This window comes from Lonchura striata, chromosome 29 (genome assembly GCF_050655825.1).
Source record: "Lonchura striata isolate lonStrDom1 chromosome 29, ASM5065582v1, whole genome shotgun sequence".
Taxonomy (NCBI): domain Eukaryota; kingdom Metazoa; phylum Chordata; class Aves; order Passeriformes; family Estrildidae; genus Lonchura; species Lonchura striata.
Genome location: NC_140731.1, coordinates 1602843 through 1614947, shown reverse-complemented (window position 1 = coordinate 1614947; position 12105 = coordinate 1602843). Strand labels below are relative to the sequence as shown.

The 12105-nt window shown below is 46.0% G+C and overlaps 1 protein-coding gene across 1 annotated transcript; it reads left to right on the top strand.

The window, feature by feature from the left end:
- Positions 1 to 228: 228 nt before the first annotated feature.
- HOXC10 (homeobox C10) lies at positions 229 to 8123 on the top strand. Its single transcript, XM_021546979.2, has 2 exons — positions 229 to 1772; positions 7716 to 8123. Exons 1-2 carry the CDS (start codon positions 1145 to 1147, stop codon positions 7991 to 7993), a joined length of 906 nt encoding a protein of 301 aa, XP_021402654.2. The 5' UTR covers positions 229 to 1144; the 3' UTR covers positions 7994 to 8123.
- Positions 8124 to 12105: the final 3982 nt, after the last annotated feature.

Here is a 12105-nt window from a genome sequence, read left to right as displayed (position 1 = left end):
CGCGGAGGGGAAAGGGGAAAAAAATGAATTAAAATTTAAAATACACAATAAAAAATAAGGAAAATTAAATAAAATTTTGGTTTCTCCTTTTTTTCCCCCATCGGGGGAAGCCGCTCGGGAAAAACCCAACCTGCTCCGAGGAGATGCGGTAGAAATTGGGAATTTTTGGGGAATTTTTCCCCAAATTTCTCTCCCCCAGCTCCCGCCCCGATTTTTTTCCTAAAGGGCCAAAACCGAGCGCGTCCCGCAAACCCTCCCCAGCCCCTGCGGAGCCCGAAATAATCGGAATAAACCCCAAAATTCGGCCGAGGAGCGGCGGGTCCGAGCCCGGGACGGGATCGGGAGGAGGAGGAGGAGGAAGGAGCGGCCGATGGAGGAAGGCGAACGAGGAAGAGGAGGATGGGGTCGATAATTAAACCATCATTAAACCATCATTAAACCCCCTCACAAAAAGCGGATTTTCGACCGACGCACCGGAGACAGAATTAAGAGGAAAGGTGGGGGGGATGAACCAAAACAAAACCAACAAAAAAGAGGCGAGAACCGCACGAATTATTTTCATTTTTTACACCAACCCCCCGCGTTTATCACCGCTATAAAAACGCACCGGGGCGGATGGGGAGGGGGCGAATCGGGGCTGGGAAATCGGTGTGAAATGGAGTTTTTTCGGGCGGTTTTCGGGCCGGGCCGGGCCCGGCCGGGCGCGGGCAGATGTCGCTGTTGCTCCGCGGAGCCGCCGCCGCCGGCGACAACTTGACCCCCGTGACGTGCGCGCCGTCTGAATCACCAAGGCCATTTTCAATCCTCATTGGCCTGGCCGTCACGTGGGGGTGAAGGATGGAAGGCGAAAAAAACGGGGAAAACACGAAAAAAAAAATTAGAATTTAAAACAACAACAAAAAAATAATAAAAAAAAAAAGAGGCGGGGTGGCGGTGTTGGTGGTGGTGGTGGGGGGGTGAAAGCGATGCGTGGGTAATTACGAGGCTCGGATTTTTTTAATTTTTTTTCCTCCTTCCCCCCTCTCTCTCTCTTTTTTTTTTTTTTTGCCTCTCTCTCTCTCTCTCTCCTCCTTCCCCCCCTCGCTAAAAAAAAGATGTCAGCCCCCGGCTGGAGTATTCCTGCCGCCAAGCGCTCCCGGAGAAAATGTCATGTCCCAGCAGCGCGGCTCCCGGCGCCTTCCTGATGGAGCCGCTGGCCCGGCCCGAGCCCTTCGCCGCCGGCCCGGCGCTCTTCGCGCAGCCCGGCGACTTCTCGCCGCTGCGGAGCTGCGCGGCGCTCCCGCAGCGCGACGAGCCCGCGCCGGGCTCCTTCCCCCCGTACCTGGCGCACCTGGACACCTGGGCCGAGCCCAAGGGCGCCTTTCGGCTGGAGCCGCCGAGCTGCGCCTTCCCCGCCGTCAAGGAGGAGGGCGGCTGCTGCATGTTCCCGGCGGAGAAAAGGGCGAAACGCGCGGAGAGCGCGGCCGAGCCCGCGCTGTTCGCCTCGCCGCCGGCCGAGCCCTGCCTGGGCGACCGCGAGGGGCCGGGGCCCGGCTACTACCGCTTCCCCTCGCTGGAGAAAAGCCCCGGCCCGGCCTTCGACGGCCGCGGGGAGCGCCTGCAGCCGCCCGAGCCGCTTGCCCCCAAATTCCACCGGAATTGCCCCGAAAACGCCGCCGCGGAGCAGCCGCGGGGGGAAATCAAAGGGGGAAAAGCCAAACCTGAGGCGGAAAAGGAGATGAGCAAAAGCACGGACACCGCCAGCACGGATAATTCCGACAGCGAGGCGAAAGGTAGGCGAGGAGTCGCCCGGTTTGGTTTTTTTTATCTTGATTTTTTTCGGGGTGGTTAAAGAGTTAAAATTGTCACGGAACGTGCTCGCTGCCCAGCCGGCTTCTCCCGCAGAAATTGGGGTTAAAATAATCCCGATTGAGGATGCTTTATGGGGAAAAAAAAAAATCCATATTCGGACTCGAATCGTGGTGTTTAAAAATATATATTTATATATTTGGGTATTAGAGGGGAGAAAGGGGAGCAGAGAGCGCGGTGGCTGCGGAAAAATGATGGAAAATCATTTGTTCAGAAAAATAATGGAAATTTGGTGTTTGGTGCAGAAAAATTATGGAAATCTGGTGTTTGGTGCAGAAAAAGGATGGAAATTTGGTGTTTGGTGCCAGAAAAAGGATGGAAATTTGGTGTTTGCTGCAGAAAAATTATGGAAATCTGGTTTTTTGTGCAGAAAAAGGATGGAAATTTGGTGTTTGGTACCAGAAAAATTATGGAAATTAGGTGTTTGGTACAGAAAAATTATGGAAATTAGGTGTTTGGTGCAGAAAAAGGATGGAAATTCGGTGTTTGGTGCAGAAAAAGGATGGAAATTCGGAGTTTCTGGGCTTTGCTTTGGAACCGCGGAGATTTGGGGGGTTCTGGGCTCGGGGAGCTTTTGTGGCGCGCTTGTTGTGATTTTTCAAGGGGGTGAACCCCGATTTTTGCCCCTTTTTTCAAGGGGAATTCTTCATTTCCGCGCGCAGGGTGAGAATTGGTTTCCTCTGGCGTTGGCTCGCGGTCAAAAGAAAAAATAAAGCATTAAAATGAAATAATGAAAATAATTAAAATTAAAAGGCGCGGAGCGGAATTGGCAGCTCCAGGCGGGAATTGCGGCTCCTTCCAGGGCTGGGAAGAGGCTCCGGGAGAGGAAAAAAAGCTTTTTTTAATTGAACTTCTTCAATTTGTTTTGTCTCGTTGGCGGAGGCAGAGAAATGTTTTTGTTGTGTCGAGCAGATGTTTTGGTTTTGGGATTTTCCCGAGGCGAGGCTCGCACGGAAAGCGGCTGGATTTTCCCTGCAGAGGCTGAAAATTTGGGATATTCGGGGTTTATTCCTCTTTTAAGCCCAAACCGGGCAAATCCAGAGGCGGATTCGGGCAGCGGGAATGCTGGGATGGGATTTTCTGGGGGAAAAAACCCACAAAAAGATCTCAGGAAAATCCCGCTCGGATCTAAGCCTGGCTTTGCCTGTGCTGAGGGGATTAAATTATCCCAAAATTTCGGCTCTGTGGACCCCCCAAAAATCCTGAACCCCAACAAAACCTCTCCTCCTCCACCCAAATCGGCCTTGGAGGGAGCAAAACCCAGAAATTCCCTTTTCTCCCTCTTTCTTTTGCACAATTCGCATTTCTGGTTTGGCATCCAGAGGGGAAATTATTTTATCTGAGGGCTGAGCTGCGATTATAAAAAAAAAAAAAACAACCCAGACAAGTGAAAAAAAAAAACAATAAAAAAAGACCAAAACAAAGGGGAAAAAGCAAAGTCAAGGTTATCAAAACCCCGCAAAGTTAATCTGCACAAAAGCGCCGGGAGAGGTTTTGGTGGGAGATAACCCAAAAAAAAAAAAAAAAAAAAAAAAGGTTTATTTTGGTTGGATTTGCTCTGTGGGCGGAAAGACGGGAATAGAAATAAATAAAAAGGGATTTATCCGCCCGAGTGTTGCGTTGGAGGGGGATGCGCCGGGCTGGGCAGATTTTGGAGATTTTTTGGGGTCGCTGTTGGAGAAATTTCGGTTTGGGACGGTCAGAGGCGATTTGGGGCGGATTCGGGCGATTTGAGTTCATTCAGACCTCCCCAAGCTGCGATTTTCCGTTCTGTCGAGCCCCGATTTTGGTATTTTTTTAAATAAAAACCCCTTTTTTGGTGGAATTTTAGCGTTGGGGGAGGGGACTCCGGAGCTTTGGGGGCACTCGAGGTCCTGAAGGGCGAACCCCGAATTTTCCCGGAATTTGCCCAAATCGGGGCCGAGGATTTGCCGCGATTCTCGTGGATTTTCCCCAGAATTGGGGCTCAGCTCCCGGCCGGGTTTTGCCTCCTCATGACCAAATTCAAGGATCCTCCGGTGTTTACTGAGGGCGCGTGAACCGCGACATTTTCCCGAAATTGCCCCGATTTGCCCCAATTTGTGCCCTGGCAGCGCAGCCCGGAGGGGAAAGCTGCGAAAATCGATTTATTTCACCCCAAAAATGTCCCCAGCCCGCGCCCCAGGAAGCGCCGAGAAAAGATTTGGGGGTTTTGGGGTGATCTGGGGAACCCCAAAATTCATCAGTGACCGCAGGGAAATTTTAATTAGCGCTGTTTAATTGCCGTGGGGGAGGCAGGAGATCTTCACCCCGCGACCTTTGCGGGGTCCAGGCAGTGCAGGCGCCTTTGCCACCGATTTATTCCATAAAACCCCTTTTTTTAACCACCCAAAATTCGATTTATGTCCCCAAAATCCCGATTTATGTACCCCAAAGTCCCGATTTATCTCCTCCAAACCCGATTATTTTCCCCAAAATCCCGATTTCTCTCCCCCAAACCCTGATTTATCTCCTCTAAACCCGATTCTTTCTCCCAAAAATCTGATTTTCCTCCCCAAAAACCCCATTTCCACCCCAAACCCTGATTTATCTCCTCCAAACTCGAGTTTTCTCCCCCAAAACCCCATTTCCCTACCCAAAAACCCCATTTCCTTCCCCAAACTCAATAATTCTTTCCCCCAAAACTCCATTCCCCTCCCAAAACTGACATTTTTCTCCTCCAAACCCGATTTATCTCCCTAAAACCCGTCTTTTCCCCCAAAAAAATCGGATTTATCTCCCCCAAACTCGATTTTTCTCCCCAAACTTCGATTTATTTCCTCCGAAACCAGTTTTGTCTCCCCAAAATCCGATTTTTCGCCCCAAAACCCGGTTTTATCTCCTCCAAAACCCCTCCAGCACCGTCCCAACGCCTTCATTTAAACCCGGGTTTAGGGCCGAATAAACCTTTATTTAAACTCGATTTCGAGCCGAATAAACCTTTATTTAAACTCGATTTCGAGCCGAATAAACCTTTATTTAAACTGGATTATTGGGCCGAATAAACCTTTATTTAAACTCGATTTCGACCCGAATAAATCCTTATTTAAACCTGATTTTCGAACCGGGAAAAACGCATTATTTAAACTCGATTTCGGGCCGATTGAACCTTTATTTAAACTCGATTATTGGGCCGAATAAACCTTTATTTAAACCCGATTTTCGAAGGGGATGAAACCCAGTATTTGAACCCGATTTTGGGGGTGAGTAAACCACTTTTGTAACCCGACTTTCCAGCCTGAAAAGCCATTATTTAAACCCGATTTTCGCGCCTAATAAACATTTATTTATATTATTTATACTCCATTTTTGAGGCGGAAAGAACCCTTATTTAACCCCGACTTTCGAGCCGGGAAAAATGGATGTACACACTCGATTTTCTTGTGGGAAAAATCTTGTTTAAACCCCATTTTCGTGCAGTATGAACCTTATTTAAATCCGATTTTTGAGCCGGGAAACACCCTTATTTAACCCCGATTTCCGTGCCGGAAACCCCTTACTGAAACCCCGAATGAACCTTGTTTAAACCTGATTTTTGGGCCTAATGGATCTTTATTCAACCCCTATTTCCGCGCGTTAAAATCCTTCTATAAACTCGATTTTCTTGCAGAAAAAAAGACCTTATTTAAACCCGATCTTCGGGCCTAATTCAACCCCTATTTCCATGCCTCAAAACCTTTATATAAACCCGATTTTTCTGCAGAAAAAAAAATTTAACCCAATTTTCTCGCAGAAAAATAAAAAAAAAATTAAGGATTGGGCCCGGTGTGCGGGCTGACGCCGGCTGCTGTCTTTGGTGCACTGGTTGGGGAAAAAAAACTAATTTAAACCAAATTTTCTGGCTTAATTCAACCCCTATTTCCATGCGTTAGAATCCTGGTCTTAACACGATTTTTCTGCAGAAAAAACCCACACACAACCTAATTTTCTCTAGGGAAAAAAAAAAAATTCTCTAATAAAAAAACCGTATAACCCCATTTTCTCAGGAAAAAAAAAAAAACCCCATTTTATGACAAGAAAAAAAAAACATTTTCTATCGGGAAAACCCCATATAACGCCATTTTCTCTCAGAAAAATCCAATTTTCTCTAGAATTAAACCCCAATAACCCCATTTTTCTCAGGGAAAAAAACAGTTTTCTGACAGTAAAATCCCAATAACCCCATTTTCTCTCAGAAAAATCCGATTTTCTGGCAGTAAAACCCCAATAACCCCATTTTCTTGGGAAAAAAAAGAACGAAAACATTTTCTCTAGGGAAAAAAACCCCAATAGTCCCATTTTCTCAGGGAAAAGCCCAATTTTCTTTCGGAAAAACCCCATTTTTTGGAAGTAAAACCCCATTATCTGTCAGTAAAACCCCATTTTCTCAGGGAAAAATCCCCAATAACTCAATTTTCTCTAGGACTCAACCCCACATAAACTCATTTTCTCTCGGAATACACACCAATAACCCCATTTTCTCAGGGAAAAACCCCCATTTTCTGTCAGCAAACCCCATTTTATGTCAGTAAAACCTCATTTCTCTCGTAATACACCCCAATAATCCCATTTTCTCAGGGAAAAACCCCATTTTCTCTCGGTAAATCCCCATTTTCTGTCAGTAACCCCCCATTTTCTCAGGGTAAAATCCCATTTTCTGTCACCAAACCCCCATTTTCTCAGGGCAAACCCCCATTTTCTCTCGGTAAAACCCCATTTTCTCCCGGAACACACTCCAATAACCCCATTTTCTCTCGGAACACACCCCAGTAACCCCATTTTCTCAGGGCAAACCCCCATTTTCTCCCGGAACACACCGCAATAACCCCATTTTCTCCCGGAATACACCCCAATAACCCCATTTTCTCGGGGCTAACCCCCGTTTTCTCTCGGTAAACCCCCATTTTCTCCCGGAACACACCCCCATAACTCCATTTTCTCCCGGAACACACCCCAGTAACCCCATTTTCTCAGGGCTAACCCCCGTTTTCTCCCGGAATACACCCCAGTAACCCCATTTTCTCCCGGAACACACCCCAATAACCCCATTTTCTCTCGGAATACACCCCAATAACCCCATTTTCTCTCGGCAAACCCCCATTTTCTCCCGGAACACACCCCAGTAACCCCATTTTCTCAGGGCAAACCCCCATTTTCTCTCGCTAAACCCCATTTTCTCCCGGAATACACCCCAGTAACCACATTTTCTCGGGGCTAACCCCCGTGTTCTCTCGGAATACACCCCAGTAACCCCATTTTTCCCCGGAACACACCCCAGTAACCCCATTTTCTCTCGATAAACCCCCATTTTCTCCCGGAATACACCCCAATAACCCCATTTTCCCCCGGAACACACCCCAGTAACCCCATTTTCTCGGGGCTAACCCCCGTTTTCTCCCAGAATACACCCCAATAACCCCATTTTCCCCCGGAACACACCCCAATAACCCCATTTTCTCCCGGAACACACCCCAGTAACCCCATTTTCTCTCGATAAACCCCCGTTTTCTCCCGGAATACACCCCAATAACCCCATTTTCTCAGGGCAAAGCCCCATTTTCTCCCGGAACACACCCCAATAAGCCCATTTTCTCCCGGAACACACCCCGTAACCCCATTTTCTCTCGATAAACCCCCATTTTCTCTCGGAATACACCCCAATAACCCCATTTTCCCCCGGAACACACCCCAGTAACCCCATTTTCTCGGGGCTAACCCCCGTTTTCTCCCAGAATACACCCCAATAACCCCATTTTCCCCCGGAACACACCCCATAACCCCATTTTCTCTCGACTACCCCCGTTTTCTCTCGCCACCCGCCGCCCGGCGCGGCGCGGGCGCGCCGCTGAGCGGGGCCGTTTCTTTGGCAGAGGAGGCGAAGGCGGAGGGCGCGGGGGGGACGTGGCTGGCGGCGCGGCCCGGGCGCAAGAAGCGCTGCCCCTACACCAAGCACCAGACGCTGGAGCTGGAGAAGGAGTTCCTGTTCAACATGTACCTGACCCGCGAGCGCCGCCTGGAGATCAGCCGCAGCATCGCGCTCACCGACCGCCAGGTCAAGATCTGGTTCCAGAACCGCCGCATGAAGCTCAAGAAGATGAACCGGGAGAACCGGGTCCGCGAACTCAGCGCCGGCTTCAGCTTCAGCTGAGCGCCGCGGGCCGGCCGGGCCGCCGCCCTGGGAAACCGCCGGCCTTTCCCCTCTTCTTTGCGCTTTTCTGGGGTTTTTTGGGTTTTTTTTTTTAATTTTTTGGGGTTTTTTTTGGTTGTTTAATCCATATTTTATTGGGTTTTTTTATTTTATTTTATTATTTTATTTCGTTATTTTATTCTTTTATTTTATTATTTTATTTCGTTATTTTATTCTTTTATTTTATTATTTTATTTCGTTATTTTATTATTTTCTTTCGTTATTTTATTATTTTATTTCGTTATTTTATTTCGTTATTTTACTATTTTATTTTATTATTTTATTTTATTTTTCGTTATTTTATTATTTTATTTTATTATTTTATTTTATTATTTTATTTTATTATTTTATTTTATTTTGTTATTTTATTTTGTTATTTTATTTTGTTATTTTATTTCATTATTTTCTGTTATTATTTTCTGATTTTATTTTATAATTTTATTTTATTATTTTCTGATATTATTTTCTGATTTTATTTTATAATTTTATTTTATTATTTCATTATTTCATTTTATTATTTCATTATACTATTTTATTTTACATTTTCTTTCATTATTTTATTTTATTATTTTATTATTTTATTTTATTTTATTTTACTTGATTTTACTTGATTTGATTTGATTTGATTTGATTTGATTTGATTTGATTTTACTTGATTCTATTTTACTTGATTTTACTTTTCCCTTTTTATTTTATTTTACTTTATTTTATTTTACCTTATTTTTATTTTATTTTATCTTATTTTACTTTATTTTATTTTCTTCTTTTATGATTTCTTTTATCCTTTTATTTTATTATTCCATCTTATTATTTCATTTTGTTATTTTATTTTGTTATTTTATGTTATTTCATTTTCTCATTTCATTTTCTCATTTCATTTTTTCATTTCATTTTATCATTTCATTTCATCATTTAATTTCATCATTTCCTTTCATCATTTCATTTCATAATTTCATTATTTCATTTCATCTCATTTCGTTGTTTTATTTTGTTCTTTTATTTAGTTATTTTTATTTTGTTCCTTTATTTTTTTATTTTATTTTATTATTTTATTTTGGGGTGGTTTTGATTTTTTTTTTTTTCTGATTCGTTTTACTCGGGCCCGCAAAAACCCGACACGCCGAAACGGCGAAAAAATCAAATAAAACAAAAGGACCTCGAGTGGTTTTTTGCGCTCTGAGCGCCACGAGGGGATTTTGCACCCCGCGGTTTCTCGGAGGGGAAATAAAAGGTGGAAAACAAGACAGTCGCAAAAAAAAAAAAATTACAAAATCCCGACCTTATGAAATATTTAAGTTATTTCCGTGCAGCACAAAGCAGAAGGACTTTTCCCCCAGGTGTGGTTTTTATGTTTAGGAGGGAATAAATGCCTCCCAAAGTTTGTTGGTTTTGGATTTTTTTTTTCCTCCCCCCCCCAAATCCTAGCGTAGCTTGGCTGTTGTACAATAAAAACGGCGGAAAAAGCAACAAAAAAAGGAGAAAAAAGACGGATTTCATATGGGTGTGTGTAAATTGGAGTTGCAGTGGGGACACCTCCCGCCCGCAGTTGTGCAGCTCCTCCCAGGGACAGCGGTGCCATCCTTAAAATAAAATAAAATAAAATATTTAAAGGGAATGGAGAAGGGAAAAAATGGGGTGGGGGGCGAGGAAAGGAAAAAAATATTTTAAAAATCAGAGGATTGGGTGATCTGATGATTGGGGTGGGGGCGAAGAAAAGGAGAAAAAAGTCAAATTCTCGTGGCTGTGGTATTTAAATATATCCTGTATGTGTTATCCTGTGCATGTATCTTCCTTTACGGAGCCAAAATAAATTTCATAGAACCGTGGACGAGTGGGTTCCTTAAAAATGTAGAAAAAAAATTATTTATTTATATTTTTCCCTTTTTTTTTTTTTTTTTTTTTGGGGGGGGGGGGTGTAGGGGGAGCCGAAGAACCATTTCTTCCCCACCTCCCCCCCTCCACCACCACCTCTATATATAAGATTTCTTTTTTTTTTCCCCTCTCTCTCCTCAAGACTCATCCTTTTAAGGCTTCAGGAGCCTCTCCTGGCGGGGGGATTTTAATACGAGCCCCATAACGTTGATTTAAATATTATCCAGGTGACCACAATAAGTCAAGGTCATAAAACAGTAATGTCAGGACAGTCTCGGCGAGCGCTGGAGGTGGATTTTATGATCTGCAAATATAATGTGCCGCAGCAGTAAAAGATGCATTTAAAGGTGACGGTGCGGGAGGGAAGGGAGGCAGAGCCGGCGCGGCGACCTTGGGATGCGCAACTCCCTCCGCGCGGATTTTTTATTTTTTGGGGGGAGCTGCCCTGGGATTACACCCCCAAAAAACCGCGATTCGGGATGGCGGCCGCAAGGTAAGAGCGGAGATTTCCGTCTCTGCGCGGATTTTATTTCTATTATTGTTGTTATTGTGATGATGATGATTGCGGGGTTTTTTGACTCCCTCCGCGCCCGGGTTTTCCCGCAGCCCCGCGCGTTTTCCTGGCGGGGTTTTGCGCGCCTGGCAGCGGGATTTCCGCGCGGAAATTCCCGGTTTTCCCCTCATTTGTTCTCCCCGAACCTCGGAACTCGGCGGCGCGGAGGAGCCGCGGAGGCTGCGCGGAGCGCGGGGATTGCGGCAGTTTCGGCAATTTCGGGGCGAACCGCGGGATTTGGAGCATTCGGAGGATTTGGAGGCGCGGCGCTGCGCGGGGTGCGGAGCCCGGCGCGGGTCTGGGTCCCACTGCCGGCAGCCCCGGGGCGGATTTGGGCTGGATCCGCGCGATTTGAGCGGGGGAGGTGGGCAGGCGGCAATGCGAGAATTCCGCATTTCCGAGCTCATTTCCGAGCTCATTTCCGAGCTGATTCCCCCCAAAATCGCCGCCGCGCCAGCGATTGAATCCATTGGCATCGGAGGCTGACGCATTGAAAACGCCGCTCCGGGTTTATTTTTATTCATTTTGGCGTTTCCGAGCATTTCCCGAGCTGCGAATTTCGGGCAGACAGAGGCGCGAGGGGTCGAAGGGAGACCAGCAACAAAGGGGCGAATTTCCTCCCTTCCTCTCCTTTTTTCCTCTTTTTTTCCCCCTCTTTCCCCCACCTTCCTCCCAGCCCCGTTTCCCCTCCCTCCTCTTCCTCTGGCCGGGTTTTTTTTGCCCTTTTCCGCCCGTTCTGACAGAAATCGCGTGGATGCCAGCGCAGCTGATCTGTGGTTTAGGTAGTTTCATGTTGTTGGGATGGGCTTTAGGCTCGGCAACAAGAAACTGCCTTAATTACGTCAGTTCGTCTTCATCAAGGGCAGCACCCGCAGCTCCGCCGGGCGCCCTAAAAATAAAATATATAAAAACCCCAAAATCCCACCCAAAATCCCGGTCCTGATGGGGACCGCCACCCAAACCCGCGCCGACCCCCCCAGCGCGCCCCTCGCGGGGATTTTTGCCCTTTTTCTTTGATTTTTTGCCCCTTTTTCTTTAATTTTTGCCCTTTTTTTATTTGATTTTTGCCCTTTTTTTTAATTTTATTTTTTTGCCCCTTTTATCTTTGATTTTTGGCCCCTTTTTTTTTTTTTGGCCCCTTTTAATTTGTTTTTTTTTGCCCCGATTTTCCCCCTTTTGTTGCTGGGATGATGAGGACAAAAGCAGTGCTTTTTGCGCTTTTCCACCCCAAATTATCAGTGATGATTGGCAGAGCCCCGGCGCGGGGTGATGCCTTTAAAAAATGAGAGGAAAAAAGGAAATTATTAAAAATAATTGTAAAAAATAACCAAAATTCAAATCCCCTCCCCTTTTCCTCCCTCCCCCGTGGCGGCTTTTCAAATCCCAAATTTAAAAAAAAAATTAATTTTTTGAGCTGGGAAGGCGATTTGGGGGATTTTTGGGGGGTTTGGCTGAGGAGGGGGTGTGGGGTGCGCTGAATTTTGGGGGTCTGCGCTGAGAGCGCCCCTCGCGCCCCCTTTTGCTGATAATCCCCTAAAAAAACCCAAAATTCGCAGGTGAAAAAGGGGGGAAAAAAAGTAGAATTTTGGGGTTTTTAACTCCTCCTGCTGCCGGTGCCTCCAGCCAGGGATTAAATTTAAAATTCTCC